This window comes from Haemaphysalis longicornis, unplaced genomic scaffold (genome assembly GCF_048455015.1).
Source record: "Haemaphysalis longicornis isolate Haplotype H1 unplaced genomic scaffold, Haemaphysalis longicornis Haplotype H1 scaffold_1, whole genome shotgun sequence".
Lineage (NCBI taxonomy): Eukaryota > Metazoa > Arthropoda > Arachnida > Ixodida > Ixodidae > Haemaphysalis > Haemaphysalis longicornis.
In genome coordinates this window covers 476396049-476414827 of record NW_027526203.1, presented here as the reverse complement: position 1 = coordinate 476414827, position 18779 = coordinate 476396049, and the positions used below count along the sequence as shown (strand labels likewise).

Sequence of the window (18779 nt, the reverse complement as noted above, 5' to 3'; positions counted from 1 at the left end):
TAGTTGGCCAACACGTCGTAGAATCTGGTAAGCTTCTCACTGAGTCCGCGTCGTCGGATGGGAGTCCAAACCCACACACGATCTCCTGATTGGTACTCGGCGTCTCGGCGTCGGAGGTTGTAGCGGCCGGCATCTACCAGCTGCTGGTCCGTTATACGAACTCCAGCGAGCTGGCGGGCCTCCTCCGCACGTTGAAGGTATTCTTGGACGTCGGCGTTGAGATCGTCGTCTTCTACGTGCGGAAGCATTGCGTCAAGCATCGTGGTCGGCCGTCCTCCGTAGAAAAGATCGAACAGTGTCATTTGCGTAGTTTCCTGGATCGCTGTGTTGTACACAAACGTAACATACGGGAGGACCTCGTCCCAAGTCTTATGTTCAACGTCGACGTAATACACAGCATATCCACGATCGTCTTGTTCAGACGTTCCGTTAGTCCGTTAGTTTGGGGGTGGTATACGCCGTCGTCCTTCGGTGATCTGTGTTGCTGTAGCGTAAGATCCCTTGCATCAGCTCCGCAGTAAAGGCCGTTCAGCGGTCCGTGATTAAGACTTCACGGGCACCGTGTCGCAGCACAAGTTGGTTTATGAAGAACTTCGCGACTTCTTGTGCTGCCTCCTCTGAAGAGCGGTGGTCTCTGCGTAGAGCGTCATGTAGTCTGTCGCTACGACAATCCACTTGTTCTCCGAACGTGACGTAGGGAACGGCCCTGTCTCCTTTACCTTTATATATTGTCACGAAGCCAAGGACGATGCAGTTGTCTTCAAGGGAAAGGAGTTTATTGGAGCGAACTTGTGCTCCCCTAACAACTCAAAGAATACACAGGCGGCGAAGCAGCAGTCAACAAAGTGACGTGCGCTAACGAGCGTCGGCGATAGTCGCGGCGTCTGCTCTGCAGGCTTTTTATCTTGCGACGCGCGTGGTTCTCGAACCGTCGATTCACATCCAGAACGTTGTAGATCAAGGAAGATTATTCTACGCTAGTGACGTTAGGGCGAAACAGTCTCCTTATTTGAATGAGATAGCCCGTGCGGCATAAAAATAAATAATGGTACACGCGCTTCGCATGGGAAACAGATAACATAGCCGGGCGCGGCCGGCCATTAAAAACAAACAATAAGTAAACAAACCCGTACATGGTTCGCGGCAATATTCGCGTGTTAAACGAAATGAAAAAAATTACGTAGTTGCGGGCGTATAACCCGCCCCCGCATTTCACCCCCCCCCCCCTCCTTCCGTCGACGAGTATAAAAAAATATATCACTGGGTATTGCCCGCATATTTTATACATAAAAGGATGGACCAAAGCTACTGCTCAAACAAAATTACGCATTTGTTTATGCAAAATAATTTACCTAGCTGTAACTAGATGACTTGCCGCATACAATTTTTCAGCTGGTGTATTGTAGCTGCACCAAAAGAAATACCTCGCATATAATCCGCACCTCTACTTCACCCCTGAAATTTTTGCATTTTTGGTTCGGGCTACACGCGCAAAAATACGGTATATCTCAGATGAAACGTCAATCCACAGGCCTTGCCGCATGTTTAGCGACTATCCAATCTTTTTAAAGAATCTGATCATTTATACAGTGAGAAGCTTATTGAGATTCATTGTTACAAGATGAAGTCTAACATGAAAGGTTGGGGGTGAGGCTTGTCAGGTGCAGCCAGTGCCTCACTGTACAAAGCCTACGCTGACTACACGCAGAGCCACCCCGGGGTGTTCTGGTCGCAATGGAAGGCACCTTGGAAATGATTCCCAGCAATGGCAGCCACTGCGTGGTGGGCAAGCCTGAAGTGATATCGGAGTACAAGTCGAGCGCTATCAAGGACGTTGAAAACAGGGTACGTCTTGCAATATCACATCACTACTTTTGCTCCCTGTTTGGTGACGTGCGATGCTCTTTCTACCGAAACGCTTTTCCGATAGGGCTTGCGTATCACACAGTACTGCACGAGAGCAGACAAATCTGCCTGAAAAAAGAATCAAATTACGACTTAGCTGTACAAGACAGTCATTTCAAACTTTTTTTTTTCAGTAAACTGTTTTCTTTTTGCATTTCCTACCAAACAGCTCCGATTACAAGAATGATAGTTATTCTGGAGCATTTAAAATATTGAAATTCTATTCACCAGAAAAGCCTGAACAGCGCCTGCTACTAAAAAAATTCCGCCCAACTCCCACCGCTTGCTTTTTACTTATAACCTTAAAAGGTTGATGAAGGTAAAAAGGGCGCTAGCTGTAAAGGAACTAAGCACTAAGCTCCCCGTAAGGGTCGCCCTGTGTATTCAAGGTGACGTTATTGGCGACACCGCGGACCCCGAGCTCCCACACATAACCAACCGTGGCGATATGTTGAGAGGTGGAAGGTAGAATCCTCGAGAGGTAGCCTTCGGAGCCCTGGTTAAGCTCCGCCCGACGGGCTCCCTGTCTGCCTTCCAGGCAGGGACCCGGTTTTCTGTTTTCTGTTTTTTCTGTTTTCTGTTTTTTCTGTTTTCTGTTTTTCTGTTTTCTGTTTTTTCCTATGCCATGTTAAGTTGAAATGCCATATGTTTTTGTATTTAGTTGTCCAGATATGTTGATATGTTGTTGTATTTAGTTTAGTTGCCCAGACAAGCGCCGTGTGTGCTAGCCAAAGGTTTATGCGCATGGGGTAATCTCACCCAGTGCTTTTCCCCGCACGGGGCACTTTGTGCATTCAAGGCTATGGTGAGTGGGGACACCGTGGACCCCGAGCCCCCACACTCCCTCTGTTATCAACCCTCGCAATATGTTCTAAAGTGAAGGGTAGAAGCCTCAAACGCCCCGCACGGGGCACCTTGAGTAATCTTGGTGACGGTGTTGGCGACACCGCGGACCCCGAGCCCCCATAAATAAGCTGGATCCAACCGTGGCGATGTGTTCTAAGGTGAAGGGTAGAAACCTCAAACGGTGGCCGTCGGAGTCCAGGTAAATATCCGGCGGATGGGCTCCCTGTCTGTTTACCAGGCAGGGAGCTCCGGAACCTCTCAAGCTACCAGGGTAAGGTTTGAGAAGAACCCCCGACCCCTGCTTTTATACTATAGCTTATGGTATTCTCTAAACCCCCCAAACCAAATGATCGGGGCCTGAAAAGGGCCCGCACTGAAGTAACGTCGAAACCTCTTCTGAACATTGACCTCCGAAGCAATGGCATCTTTCGACTCTTCATCATTATGCAATCTCTTGACAAAGAAACCCCTGTAAGTGAAAAATCAGTCTTCCTTGTTGCAAAGTTTCTTGAAAGTGTTGCTGGGAAAAACTAAAAGGTGAAAAAACTTACTTCTGGAGATGTGCTGATTGAAGTCAGCCACAAAGAACAGGCCAATAAGCTCCTTCAACAAACTAACATCGATGGTCTAGAAACTACAATCGCACCTCACAGAACCCTAAATTCTTTTCAAGGCGTCATCTCCGAACTCGATCTAATGAACGAAACCGAAACCGACATCCTTGAAAGACTGCGTGATCAAGGGGTCACAGCAGTCCGGGGCATCACAATAAGACGAGATCACAATAAGCCGCCCCGGCGCATCACAATAATCCGCCCCGGTCACCACGCCACTTGCTGGACTGGCAGCGGTTGAGGTGGCTACTCATGCTGACGGGAGCGTAGTCACTCCTGTCCCTACCTCACAGGTCGCGAGCACACCCGAGAGCCCTGAGGAAATGGACACGGAGGGAACCGCGCCCTCCCAAAACCTCACTCCACCACCTGTCCTGCCCGTGGTGCCCACGACGCCTTCGGCAGTGGTGGCTGAAGAGAAAAGCGCCCTAACGGGTGCTACATCCAGGTCCAGGGAGCCCAGTCTGTCGGGAACACCCTGGACATCTGAAGATGAGATCGACGTCGGGCCGTATCTGCCTGCATCGAAGCGCAAGGAACGGCCTCCGACGGCCAAGCCAACAGACAGGCTCAAAAAGCGCCTTCCAAAAGTACAACCCCCGAGAGATAAAACATGAATACACACTCATACACAAATTCCAGTTGCTCTTAAATGGACAGCATGGGAAGACAAAATATCATCCAATGGAACTGCAGAGGCCTCTATAGAAATCTTGATGGTGTGTACAAGTTACTGCATGCCAACCAAACAAGTGTCACGTGCTTACACGAAACACATTTAAACAGAAAACATACCAACTTCCTCAACAATTATCTCGTTTTCAGAAAGGACAGAGATGGGTGCCTAACTTCTTCTGGTGGTGTGGCCATAATCGCACAAAAATTCCTAGCATGTCATCCAGTCACTCTGAGGACTGTCCTTGAAGCTGTTGCAATCCGAACGATAATCTTTCACAGGCTAGTAACAATATGCTCCATATACATCCCTCCTGATTATCGGCTGACAAGTTCTGATTTCGAAACTCTGATAGATCAGTTACCTGAACCTTATATACTGTTAGGTGTCCTGAATGCACACGACTCACTCTGGGGATCTCGAACAGATGCGCGGGGTCGCCTCATTGAAAGGTTCTTAACATCATCAGGAGCATGCCTATTTAACAACAGCCTACATACCATAACATAGCACACAGCACTTACTCACACCTAGACTTAGCTATTGGCTCAGCAGTTCTCTTCCCATCCCTGGAATGGGAGGTGGACACCAACCCGTAAGGAAGTGACCACTTCCCTACCTCACTATCATATATAAGCCGAAACAGTTCCCCTTCCCACAGAAAGTTCAATGAAGCGAGAGCTAATTGGAACACGTTCACAGAAACATCTAAACTACACCACACATCCATAACACACCGACACGTAGAGGAGGCAACACAACTGGTCACGGCGCACATTCTTGACGCCGCTGAAAAGTCCATTCCCCAGGTCTCCGGTGCCCCGCGCAATTAAAGGAGGCCCTGGTGGAACCAGGACTGTAGGCAGGCACGAGAGGCCCAGAACAAGGCGTGGGGTATCCTTCGTCAATACCCTACTTCAGATAACCTGATATCTTTCAAACGAGCGAAGGCCCGGGGGAAGCGCGTGCGCCGTGAGGAAAAAAGGGAAAGTTGGCGTGGCTTCCTCACATCCATAAACTCGTACACTGACACACACAAAGTCTGGACACGAATAAAAGAGCAACAGACACACAGCCGGCCCCTGGTTACTACAACTGGGGACCCACTGGAAGACCAGGCTAACACACTCGCACAACATTTCCAACACGTGTCCAGTTCCGCACATTACACAAACACTCTCCTGAAACATAAAACCGCTGCCGAAAAAAAGCTATTATGTGATAACAACAGGTCAGCCACTTCTTATAACTCGGCGTTCTCGCTTTATGAACTGAGGGCTGCTCTGAGCGGCTGTAAGCCTTCAGCTCCGGGCCCAAACATAACATATACAATCATACAACTCCTGCACACAAAGACTCTTGTAACACTCCTTCACCTTTACAACAAAATATGGCTCTCAGGGCACATTCCGAGGTCTTGGAGGGAGGCTATAGTGATTGCTTTCCTGAAGGAGGGGAAGGACCCATCATCTCCCGCCAGTTATCGCCCTATCGCCCTGACAAACTGTACAAGCCTCTTGAGAAGATGATTAACAGAAGACTTGTGTACTTTCTGAAGTACAACGGACTTCTCGAGAGCTGCCTGGCAGGCTTCAGGGCGGGGCGATCTACAAATGATCAACTCAACTCATTGCCTTAGAATCCTACATCAAAGATGCATTTATTCATAAACAGTATTGTATGACAGTATTTTTCGATATTGAAAAAGCGTTTGATACTGCATGGCGGTATGGAATTCTTTACGACCTAAAGTCTTTTGGTTTGTTAGGCAACATGTTAAATACGCTTGCAAGCTACATGTCGGAAAGAACTTTTCGTGTGAGTGGGCAATACAAATTCCCGAGTTCACGTCCAGGAAAACAGTGTGCCTCAAGGGGGTGTTTTGAGCTGCACGCTGTCTATTATAAAAATGAACTCTCTTGGGAAAGGATTGCCACCAACCATTACTTACTCTCTATATGTAGATGACGTTCAAATCTCCTTCAAATCCTGTAATCTGTCCGTTTGCGAGAGGCAAGTCCAGCTTGGTGTCAACAAACTCGCTGACTGGGCAGACAGGGATGGATTTAAAGGGACCCTGCAACACTTGCCATCGACTACTAGTAATGTATTTTGGGATAAAGTCTATTGTCCCAGAAATCTCCTCCTGCAAGAATTATGAAAATCCGTTCAAAATTAACGAAACTACGCGCGATGAGAAATCGTGCATAATCGTTCCCTCTCAGCTCGACCGCGGACAACGCGACGAAAGCTGCGCGCTCTCTCCCGGAGAGGGGGGCGGCTCGCGGCGTTCTCTTCGGCAGCCTTCGATATATCACATGCCGGGTAGTTTTCTCCTTTTCTCCGCAACGCGGAGGGGCCTATTTCCGGTCTGGTGCCACAAAAAAGCAGGCATGGGTGCCTGCTCGCAAGTGCGCGCTCGGGCTGGTAGGGCGTTTTTGAAGCAATAAACGTTTGTAGTCAAGTGGTCCCGTTGAAAGAGAAGTATTGAGCTCATCACTCAAGCTCCGCGCGCACTCAAAACACAAAAGAAACGGCAAAACTGTGCCTACAGGTTCAGGCATAGAAGAGGTTCGTACACAGCTATGACGACGACGGAAATGGGAGAATCTAGCCGCGAAGTTGACCAGTGACAGCCGATCGGGCAGCCATGGCCTATGTGACGTCCCTTAGGCCATGCCAGGGGTTGCGTAATGAGGACAACTGAAGAGAGAGCGGTTGGTTTTTCCGCGTCTTTCACATCGATTTGCGCGCTCACCGCTTCACTTGCACGTGTAATATTTGGCTCAGGTATTTCTGGCGGTGTAATCTAAACGTCGCGCAGGTTTACTTGCACTGCTCAAAGAGTGTTGCAGGGTCCCTTTAAGCTTAATCCAGAAAAGTGCACTTGTATTGTATTTTCAAGGAGGCGCGGAATCCATGCTGATCCTGATATTAAGCTTAAAAGTGTCTCAATCCCTCTCAAAAAGGAACACAAATTTTTAGGCGTGGTACTTGATGAAAAAATGATTCATTCCCCATATAAAACACCTGAAACAAAAATGCCTGAAAACCATGAATATACTGAAGGTCCTCTCGCATTGCTCCTACGGAGTGGACAAACAAATACTCCTCCGCGGTTTTACCAGCCTTGTTGGTTCACGGTTGGACTATGGGAGTGTCGTGTATGGGTCCGCCTGTAAAACTGCCCTGAAAATGTTGGACCCAGTGCTGCACTTGGGGCTCCGTCTTGCCGTTCCGGACGAGTCCCATTCAAAGCCTATATGCAGAGTATGATAGATGGAGCCTTGAAAACCAGCGTTCTTATACTTCCTTGCTGTATGCTATTTGGTGACCTCTGTAAAAAATCACCCATGTAGCTTGATCATAAACATCTCATCCGATCCTTTGTTCGCAGCACGGCCGTCGATACCAGCTCCTTTCTCTATCCCAGTGAGAGCCCTCGCTGAAGAACTAGGGATTTCATTTGAGGAGACCATGAAGTCTTCTGTTGCTGACCTCGTTTCGCCTTGGGAGAGGTCAGCAATTTCGTGTGATATTTCTTTTAAACATATCGATAAAAGAAATGCGCCCAGAGAACTTATACTACAGCACTTCCTACAGTTAGAACACAAATACCCGCACACCGCCTTCTATACCGATGCTTCAAAGTCTTCTTCGGCCGTCGCATGTGCTGCACATGCCCCAACTTTACCAGCACGAAGACATTTCACAGAAATAGCAGCATTTTTACGGCAGAAGCACATGGTATATTATTAGCAGTACAACACATTACACAGACCAGAACAGAACACTCTATTATCTGTACAGACTTTCTAAGTGTGGTAACAGCCTTACATTGCTTCAGACCTACGAAAAACATTGTCCTCCAGCATCTAATCAAAGCTCTAACCTTTGCTGATAACTCAAAACTAAAATAATTGTTTGCTGGGTTCCGGGTCATAGTGGCATTCTGGGGAACGAAATTGTTGACCAGAGTGGCGCTGTGGCTGCCCTCCGCAGTAGCACAGATGTACCGTGTGTTCCCTACTTCGACCTAAAACCACTGGTACAGACAGCTTTGCGGAAATCTTGGCAGGAAACATGGGACACACAAACAGAGAACAAACTCGATACTATAAAACCACACTTAGGTTGATACATAACAAACAAGACGGACACACGGAAGTAGCCTTAGCCAGGCTACGGATAGGCCACACTTATGTAACACATTCACACTTGCTCACTGGATCATCGAAACCCCTATGCGGCAGGTGTGGAGAGGGCCTATCCGTAGTTCACATACTAATCACATGCAAGGCACTCCACACCACACGACACTTTCCAGAAATCTACAGACAACAAATCCCACTCCACCCATCGCACTTCTTAAGCGATGGACCAATGTTTACTGTCAAACGTGTTTTTAAGTATCTATCAGAAGTTAAATTTCTGAATCTCATATCGTATCATGCATAATCACAATCTGGCCCTCTACACCAGCCATCTCCATTGTCTTTATTTGTTTTTACCTCTGTTGCTATTCAATTTAGTATTCACTTTTAATCTGTGGTAGTTAACCATCTGTTTTTGGTGCTCTTTGCCCCAGTTGGCCTTGCGCCATTAAAATGCAACCATCATCATCATCCGAAGCCTCAAACGATGGCTGTCGGAGCCCAGGTCAACCTCCGGCTGAGGGCTCCCTGTCTGTCTACCAGCTCTGGGACCTCTCTGGCCATCAGAGTAAAGTCAGTGAATAAAGAACTCCAGTTCCGGGATTTTATTACATGCAATATATAGTAAATCGTAATACCACCCTCCCTTCCCCCAGACATGATCGGCCAATGAAGGGGGGCCGCATCGAAGGTTCATTTCCGCCCCGCCAACCATTTCTTACCCGAAGCCGGTTAACTTTCACAAGATTCGCCGGTTAGTTTTCACGAGAAATCGGACAGGCGTGTCCGGTCGACATCTTTATTTGGACGAAAATTTTATGCACAGGGGAAAACGTGTGAAATTTTTTGTGGAAAAAAATTTCCCTTTCTCAGAAAAATTCACAAAGCCGGCTCGGGTCACTGGCGCGTTGAGCGGCTCACGGAAAATTTGAAGCGTTTACCGCTGTAAAACAAACTACTGCAGGTATAACCCTAGTTATTTTTATGTAAAAACTATGCATACTTTCAAATGATGTAAGGTATTTCTTTCCGGCTTGCAGAACGAATTCCTTTTAATAAAAATTCTCAAATTTGGAAAAATTTTGAGTTGCCCAAATGTGGGGATTGTTTTTCTCTGAATCAAACCAAGCTAAGTAGTTGCAAGTTTTTAGTGTTATTCTTCTGTCCGTGTTCAATCTTCGTGCCAATTTTAGTTTATGGCGTCAAGACGCTTCACTATGAAAAAAGCCCTGTAGTGCAGCAAGGTAACGCATTTTGATATATTTTGAAAGCCAATGAAAAAAAAAAAGCCATCTTCGATTTCTTTCAAACATTCGCAAAGTGTAGCCAGTATTGGTCTCTATCACGTACATCAAAAAACACGTCGCATGATATTTTTTTTGCAGCTAGAAAGCGGCAAATATGGCCCTGTTAGCAGTATTCCGGTGACATACCCGAGTGGTTTATAAGAAGCTTGTGACCACAATGTAGGGCGAAAAATGGCCGTTACAAAGAGAAAATCATTTAATAAGCATTGCGGTGAGCATGTGGTGAGCATTAGGTCGGACGATATAAAGTAGTCCAGATATTTGCAGGCAGCGACTGTGCGAAGTGGCACATTTTCCAGCATATGCGAAGAATTTGTCTTGTTTATTTGCATTTGCCATTTGCGACACCAGTTTTCGGCCTTTTGTTAGAGAATTTTAAACTGATCCTGGTAGCTGTTTATTCTCTGGTAGAGAATGCAGTCGTCTGCGAACAATCTGCTTTCTATTTCAATTACGTCTGAGACGTCATTGATAAAAAGAAGTAACAACACGAGGGCTTCAACAGATCTCTGGGGGTCGCTTGAAAATGTTGGGACGGTTTCAGGCAAATAGGCACATTATTGTGCAAATAGGTAAGGATCGGGCAAATAGCTTTTGATCAACTTTTTCATAGGTCTATCGCCCAGTATACCTGTGAGCTTTACGATCAGTTTCGTATGGGAAACACGGCCAAACGCTTTCGAAAGGTCTAAAAAACTTGCGTTAACCTGCGATTGATTGTTAATGCCATTGGCGAGGTCATGCAAGGTTTCAACCAACTGTGTGACTAGTACAAAGGGTGCCACGAAAACCTTGTTGATTAGAATGCAGGATGAGATTTTAAGAGAAGTTTATTTGCCGTAGAAGAAAAGCTACATTTTATTAAATATATAGACGAGGGTCCCAATGTCCCATAACTGTCACGGGACCCTCCATGATCAACCACAATTCATGAGCACATAAAGCAAACAGCAAAGAAAGTTTTGCTCTGTGTTAAAAGTAAATAATAATCAGATCAACATTTTACAAGAGGTTCAAAGCTTGTACATAGATACAACGAATATACACACCACGTATAAACACTAATAAGTCGAGAATACATAACAATTCGCGCAATAACGACAGCACTTGCTCGAGAAAATAGAATCTTAGTTAAGTGACATAATCAAAAAGATAGTGTGATGAGACACCACGAAAAACACTTTTAGACAGTGCTATATGACACTGAAAATAAAATACTAGTTCAGAAAAAAATTCGTTTGGCGCATTTTTTAAATGCTGATAGAGGCAGAGTGTTCCACATAGAAATCGAATCAAAGTGAGCACTCCTTTTTCCGTAGTTCGTAAGAACTATTGACAATGAGAAATTCCATTGAAATGCGAATCTTGTAGACTTTGTATTACGCAGACCCTGACTATCGATTATTTCAAAAGAAAGTGGGTCGTTAATTAGTTTAAAAAACATAATGTTGTAATGAAACAAAAGGTTGATTGACAGTATGTTTCTCTTACGTAATTTTGGGAAGCGCTGAAAGATTTCTTTTAACCCTTTTCTCCGCCCTTTCTTCATTCTGCTCTCTGCGTATACCCTGTGCTCCATCCTCTCCAGGCTACACTCTTCTTCCCGTGGAAACATATACGCATCGCCAATTTTCTTTCCCCTCCCTCCCTGCTACACTTTTTCCTCATCCTCTTTCATCTCGATCGCCTATTTCCAGTTCCCCTTGTCGCTACATTCCGATTTCGCTCGCCACTCACTTACGCACCAGTTCGCGGTTTCCAGAAAACCAGTATAGTGAGCGGGCTTACTAGTGCCACTCCCATGGCTGTTTCCAGTGACAGTCATACAGATCGTTTTAATCATTAAAGTAGCGGGGAGCACCCCCTCCCTGCGCAACCAAAGCGCACATAGGAGACGGCAATAGCACTAGCAGCCAAGCGGTCGTCTTCGTGACGTGTGCGCGCGCCGAACTCGTAGCCTCATAAACGCAGTGCGCTTGCATGCGAGGTTACCGAAAGTGCGGCGGGCTCATCCCGAGAGCGGCTTAACACGCGCTCCCTCTCTCTCTGGATTTAGTGCTGCTGCGTTAGTATCAAAATGACCCTGAAGACTCGCAATATCACGGTGACCTCAAAGGTGGAAAGCAGCTGTCTCTAAAGGTAGCCTTCGGACGCAGAATATATGCGAGTGTTTTCGAACTTCTGGGAACAGCGGACGGACAAAACGCAGAAAACACACCAGTACTGATCGCTGAAATACGAAGCACAGGGTTGCCTTTTTTCATCCCGTCCGTGCATCGCTTGTGGAAGTTTGAAGTCATCCACCGATCATTTATAATTTCCACTTTGTTTTTGTGAGTGGTTTTTGAATACATCTGTGATAATATACACAACTCTAGAAATCTCTAGATACCAGAGCGATATTGGGATTGGATTTAACCAAGGCCTTTGACAACGTTAAACACTCGGCAATTCTTGACAAGCTCGGCTGACTCGGCCTTGGGAAACATGTATACAACTACTTAAGTAACTTTCTTTGCGAGCGCACAGCTGCTCTAGCTGTAGGGGAACTGCACTCACATGTGATCAAGCTTGGGAGCCGGGGGAGTCCGCAGGGTTCTGTCCTTTCTCCGTTCCCTTTCAACGTAGCCGTGACGGGGCTTCCCGCAATACTGCAAAATATCGATGGTATCAGACACAGCCTCTAGGCAGACGATGTCGCGTTTTGAGTCAGCGGAGGCAGTGGCGAGCAAATTCAGGGCATCTTAAAACGCGGCATTGAGGCGGTAGACCGGTACGTAGGTCCCAGAGGCCTCAGCTGCTCCCGCAAAAGTCAGAATTGTTGCTCTACTAGTACGGGCAGACGTACAGACCCGAACCCCCTGGTTGTGAAGATTTTCGCGAATGGAACGCAACCCATTCCCACTGTGTCCAGTATACTGGTTCTCGGTCTCCGAATCCACGCCAATGGACACAACTCGGGAACCGTACTCGCGATCCAAAAAAGCGTGCATCAGGCTACTCGACTCATATCGCGAATCGCTAACCGAGAAGGAGCACAATTTCGTTCAATTAGTTGAAGCCTTCGTCCTCAGTATGATAACCTATGTCACTCCTTTTCTACACCTCAAAAAGGACGAAGAAATCAAAATTGACGCCCTTATTAGACGCGCCTACGAGCAGGCTGTCGGCATCCCGATCACCGCTCCGACCTAGCGTTTCGAGACTCTGGGTCTTCACAATACCCTCAGTAAACTGAACGGCTGGCTCAACGAGAGCGGCTTAACTACAGCCAGATGGGTAGACATATTCTCGGCTCCCTGGGCATCAACCACCCGCGAACCGTCACTCACAAGGTACCCTTGGCTACCGAAGAGCGCGAACAAATTCATATCCCACCAATCTCTAAAACATGCACCCGCACAATCTGAAACGCAGACAGGCAAGGGCGAGAGCCATGACCAAACGATTCGGACATTCGGAGGACGTGGTATACGTGGGCTCGGCCAATTACCTGGTTCGTGATGCCATGGCCCTTGCAATATTCAATTGCCAGGGCAATTCTATCAGCTCCGGGTCGGTCTGCGCGAGCGAACCGGAGGTGGGCGAAGAGGCGTCCGTTGCCCTGGCAATGATGGCCTTTGAAAAAATTAAATACGTGGTAAGCAACTCAAAATCTGCTATTACAAAATACGCAAGAGGGCGCATCTCCCCAGAGACATCTGCAATTCTAAGGACTGGGCTCAACAACACTCAGCGTTCAGGCAAGATATGTCTAATATGTGCACCTGCACACTCTGGCCTGGCTGGGAATGACTGCGCGTACGACGCCGCTTTTCTGGCCGAGCTGGTGACAACAGCGCTCATTCGCTTGGCTGTTCGGGCAGGGATCGGCTCATGTCCTACAGGGATATCACTAATCACTACATGCTAAAACGGGCCCCCTAACCCCCCCCTGCGGCTCATCCTACCCTCAGTAAATGGCAATCCGTGGCTTGGCGACTTCTGCAAACGAACTCGTATCCCAACCCGGTTGCGTACCGTCACTGTTATCCCGGGCAATATTCTGACAAGTGCCACCGGTTTAAGGACAGGGCATACCTAGCACACATGCTGAGGGCCTGCCTACAGGAGACAACATTAGGTCGTAACATGGCTAGTGTAGAGCAATGGGAGACCGTATAGCTCAGCTCCGACCCAGCGAATCAAGTCTGGGCCATTCAACTGGCCGAAGACGTGCCTAGAGCCCAAGGGCTCTTGGCCGACGTCTAGGGTTACTGGATTTTATGAAATAAAGTTCTCTCTCTCTCTCTCTCTCTCTCTCTCTCTCTCTCTCTCTCTCTCTCTCTCTCTCTCTCTCTCTCTCTCTCTCTCTCTCTCTCTCTCTCTCTCTCTCTCTCTCTCTCTCTCTCTCTCTCTCTCTCTCTCTCTCTCTGCATGACGTAATATACGCTGGTGACGGGGCTTGCTTTTCTCTGCGCAGCTCGACTCTGTTTTCGGAAGCATGTCCGCGGCCAGCAGATACGTGGGTGCCTTGGTCGAGGATTTCAGGTGAGTCCTCCTCGTGCACCTTCGCCAGCCTCGTACCCCAAAATCACCGGCCTCGGGTGATTTTGGGTTACGAGTGGGGTACGGGTGATTTGGGTAAGATTTGAATTATCTTACCTGCGCCTAACATTAATTGATTTCTCTGCAGAAAAGCCGGAGCACACTAAATATTGTTACTCTCTAAAAGGTGTTTTTAGCTGGTCGCCCCAGGAGCACCCTCTGAACGACAATTTTAACCCCATTTTGGGTGCTTAGGTTTTGTCGCCGCAGGAGCACCCTATCTGAAGCATCCAAGAGTTCGGGAGTCTTTGTTGCGCCCCTTCACAAAGGTCAACGCGAACTCTGAGGCGGCGCTTACGCTTCGATGGGAATAATGGGTAGTTCTGAAACCGGATTGCGTGTGATCAAAACAGGCCTACGGCTGGGCAAATTGTTTTTTGACAAAAAAAGCCTGTTATTTCCCGGTTCGCTGTTTAGAGATTACATGGCTAACAAAAAATATTGTGACCAAAAACTGGTTTTGTACGAAATAAAACGGCGCTTTTAAATAAATCGCAGTCGCGGAGTTGAGGTTTGCAGAGTAGGTTTGCCATTCGTCGCCAACTACAGCGGGTCGCGGACTTGTTTAAAAACTATTTGTAAAAGTTTCGGCGCTGCTAGTTTTCAATGTTAGGAAAAGTTTGGTGCTCTAAAAAAAGAAACCTATTACATTTGGAGAAGTTATTCTAGTCTTAATTAGTGACATTCGTCAAGCTGCGTTCCTATCCCCCGCCGGTACTACTGGTGTACGCCGTAAGAGCCGGCGTTCGCACAAAAAGTATGGCTGTTCCAAGCAGTTCGCAACCGTCGTCAGCTTCGAAAATACATTGCTCTTCCGAATGAGCAATACCGCAACTCCTAATGCGCAGGCAACTTAGTCGCATACAGTGCCGGCTCTTGTGTTTTCGTGCTCGCTGTGCCAACAATAAATTGATAGCCCACCTGATTCGCAACTCTGGTTATAAAACATTTCCACTCAGGGCAGCGTCAGTGCGCGTGCGGCGTTCAGTTCAAGGAGAAACGTATTTTTGAGCGCTTCTTCCAACATAAACAAATGCGTTCATGCAACTCCAAAACGAAAACGAAACTGGCTGCACTATTCAATCCATAATAACTTCCACAAGCCACCAAGTACCAATCCGAATCCAGGTATACCCATCCCGCCCATCGCGGCGTACGATCGCAGCGGCAGATTCCTCTCTAGTTGTTATTGTATGAAACTCTATGGTTGGCAGCATTTTGCGTCGACAAATTCAAACAACTCAGTAAATCGCTGCCGCTTTTACAGAATATAACATTAACATTAAATTGCATTATTTAGTGTGCGTATTAAAAAAAAGCTTAGATTTCTAAAGTTTACACACACAAGACGCGAACTGCACTAAAAAGTCTTATTGGCGCTCGATTTGAACGAGAAAAAGAAGCCGATGGCACAATAATACTGTGCAATGGTATTAGTTTCTGCTTTAATGTAGTAATTGTAGTATTCTTTGGCGTCCGTTTATTTAGTGCCAAATTTCATGCCCTCGGCCCCCCCCCCCCAACTTTTGTTTTCGTTTGATAACTGGCTTGTTCTCCGGTGTTGCTCGTGCAGGAGAGACCGAGGTCTGTTTCTTGGATGTGTACAAATCGTAGACGGTCTCTAAAAATCGCGCCGGTGGGGCAGGAGAGGAACAGGGAACGAGGGAAGGATGATAGAGATGTAACAGTTCAAGGTTGTGCTGTGGTCCGTGCAACGCTGTAGAAAAAAGGGGGAGAGGGAGTATTATTTTGTTCACGTTCGTAATTAGCACGAACTGATTTTTTTTTTCGGTTTCCACGTCGTTGCCACCACTGCTTTATATACTTGGTATGGCGAAGAGGGATACCATCGTAAGCGCATTCATTTTCGGTTGCACTGTTCCCCTTTTTTTTCATTTTCCATTGTAACTGCATTATGAGAGACAATTAAAAAAAAAACCTTTCGATGCTTGTTTATCATGAAATGCGAAGCCCTTATTCAAGGACTCCGTAGATTCGGTTCAGCTGCGTCACTGCATAAAAATACAAGCGCAAATTCTTAGGTAAATGTAGTTCCGTTGGATACAAGGATGGCTTGCGTAAAAATTTTATTTTTAGGAGTACAGAATAATTTTAAAATATTCTCCCTCCCCTTTACCCAGACATTGAAATAAACCTTGTGATGCACTCTAAGAAGTAATATAGTGCAGAGTGTGATTGAAACATTCACCGTGTTTTGTGCAGTTTTGCTCCTTTTCCCAGCATATTTGCACCCTTTGTTTTAGTACCCAAACTATAGGGGGCTGTGGTGAAAACCCGAATCGGCCATAAATACCAATCGGCACCCTTTTCCGCTGTTGCACCCTTTTAAACGGTTGTTTGCACCTATTCTTTTGAAACACCCTCATGTTAGGGTACCTGAGCTTAATATGGGTGCTTAAAAGGTGGTAAAAATGCTAATACACCCGTCCACCACCCATTAGCGTGTAAAAATGTTTACTGGGAGGGCACGCATGCACCGTCGCACTTTCGTGAACTCAGGTTTTGCTTTACAGGGTGTGAGACTGGGCGCTCTTCTGAGGTCATGTAAGAGGTGATCGAGCGATATGAAGCCCGTTGCCGAGTATCGGCAGCCGCTGTGGTTCTTAAAACGAACGGGGGCCGTCCAGCTTGTGAACCTCGTACTCTCCTCTCCCCCCCTTTCGGTTCCCGGCCGCGGCGGCCGCTTTTCTGCTTTTCTGATGGAGGCGAAAAGCAGAAACGCCCGTGTGTACGAGATTTCGGCGCACGATAAAGATCCCCAGGTGGTCAAAATTAATCCCGAGCCCTCCACTACGGCGCGCCTCATCGCCTGCGATGCGTCGGCGCGTTAAACCCCACAATCAATCAGTCAATCCTCTCCCCCCCTCATCCCACTGGGAGCAGGCCCTGGGCAGCTCTGACGAGTCCAGCCAAGTGCTGGTCACCTCCCGAGCTCTGGCGGTCGCGGCGGACCTCTGGTCCTCCGCCACCCTAACCCCCTCTCGCTAACCCGGTTTTCTAAATAAAGTTTTCTCTATCAAGGTCGAGATCGAAGTCGATAACCCGATATCCTTCAACAGCCTGGAATCGGAATTGTGGACAACATAATAAAGTAATGTTCTCGAATTACCAGTTTCCACCTTTGGTTGCGGCCCCTACTGATAACAATAACGACGGTAAATTCACCCCAGACTGGGTGTCTCCCTTCGAAGCTCTAAAACGCAACGTCGAAGAAAAATTACACCATCTTCCCGTGGGGAACCCTGATGAGGATGCGAAGCATCGTGGCGGTTCCATTGTGTTGCCGTTATGTTGAGTGATCTGGTGTTTACTAGCGCCAGAGGGAATTCCGCGTCCGGGTCCACACCGGTGGCAAAGGCACGCAGGTACTGTTGTGTTACGGTGAGTAGGCAGTGGTTCTCGAGGCGCCGAAACTCGTCCGTCATGTTCTTGTCGAGGTTGTAGTCTCTGTGGTAGAATCAGTAGGCGTTGGTGAGGTAAAGGTTGTTGACATTGGTGCACCGGCTGAGAGCAATGTACACGCCCTCCTCTTCGCATCTTTGTGTTCTCCTTCTTCTTCGGCGGTTCCCTTACGGGAAGATGGCGACGGTGGTTGAACGCCAAGCTATCTCGTGATGGATTCTTTGGTTGGCCAATCCCTAGGGGCATCCTGCCACAATCAGCATCAGAGGCGCTGCGGACGGGGCTGGTTGAGCTGCAACGCGCGTGGCGCTTCGCGCCACAGCTTTCCCACGGAAAATTCAACATCCTCCTCTAAAGTTTTCAGTTCGTCGTTTCCGGTGACGTTCAGCTTCGCGTGCCTTCGTTGTATCAGTAGCTTCTTGACGTAGTTTGAATGAATCAAGGACATAAGGTGCGTTCGTAGCACTTGCTCCTGTCCCGGATTTGTAGTGTAGTGGGAAGAGCACCGCGTACCTCCCGTTGAGGCCAGAGAGTCGTGGGATCGAAACCGGGCGCCGCTAACTATTTCTTTTTTCTATAGTGTAGGAAGAGAGGTGCGGACAACGGACGGACCCCGGACATAGCCCCGAGCAAGAGATGCTTTGCATCTAAAACACGCGCATGATCAAGGAATTGGTCAACCAAAACTCAAGCATGATGCAGGAAATAATGCATATCAGACAACAACAAGCAATAAAAGAAACCCTTCAAATCAAGCAGGATCTGGCCCAAATTAAACAGGGCACGCCTAATTTCAGCGAACTGTGCTAGGACTATTTTAACAGATTCAGGAGCAGATCCAGGACATTCACAAGACGCAGCAGCAAATTCAAGAAACAAATATGACCATACTGAATGAAATGAAAGACCTAGACAAAAGATGGCGGTTCTAGAGGAAAAGGACAAGGCTCACAAGAAACTCAAGAATTATCCTGCGAGAGAAGGTCGAATGGTGGAAGTGCTAGAATGATGAGTAGCCCCTCATGTACCACGAAGCCCCCATTTCGAACAGTTCCCAAACTCAAAATTTGGCAATGGAACGGCAGAACAATTAGATCTAAACAACAAAATTTGCTACAATTCAGCTAAATTGAGAAACCAGATGTCATTGCTCTGCAGGAAACTCAAGCTGAAAGCATTAGCTTAACTGGCTACGATATGCATATAGCCGAGGGCATGACCCGAACTGCCATTCTAACCCTAAAGCAGTTGGCCACACAGTTGCACC

General features: G+C 47.3%; 1 protein-coding gene across 2 annotated transcripts in view; it reads left to right on the top strand.

The window, feature by feature from the left end:
- The window catches only part of LOC144156291 (uncharacterized), a 100601-nt gene that overhangs the window by 48682 nt on the left and 33140 nt on the right, over positions 1–18779 (top strand). Inside the window, exons 5-6 of one of the 2 annotated variants that reach the window (XM_077688242.1) lie at positions 1709–1845; positions 13965–14032. In XM_077688242.1, coding sequence (XP_077544368.1) covers positions 1709–1845; positions 13965–14032 — 205 coding nt within the window. The remainder of the gene's footprint in view (positions 1–1708; positions 1846–13964; positions 14033–18779) is intronic. The other variant, XR_013319736.1, reaches the window with a different exon arrangement.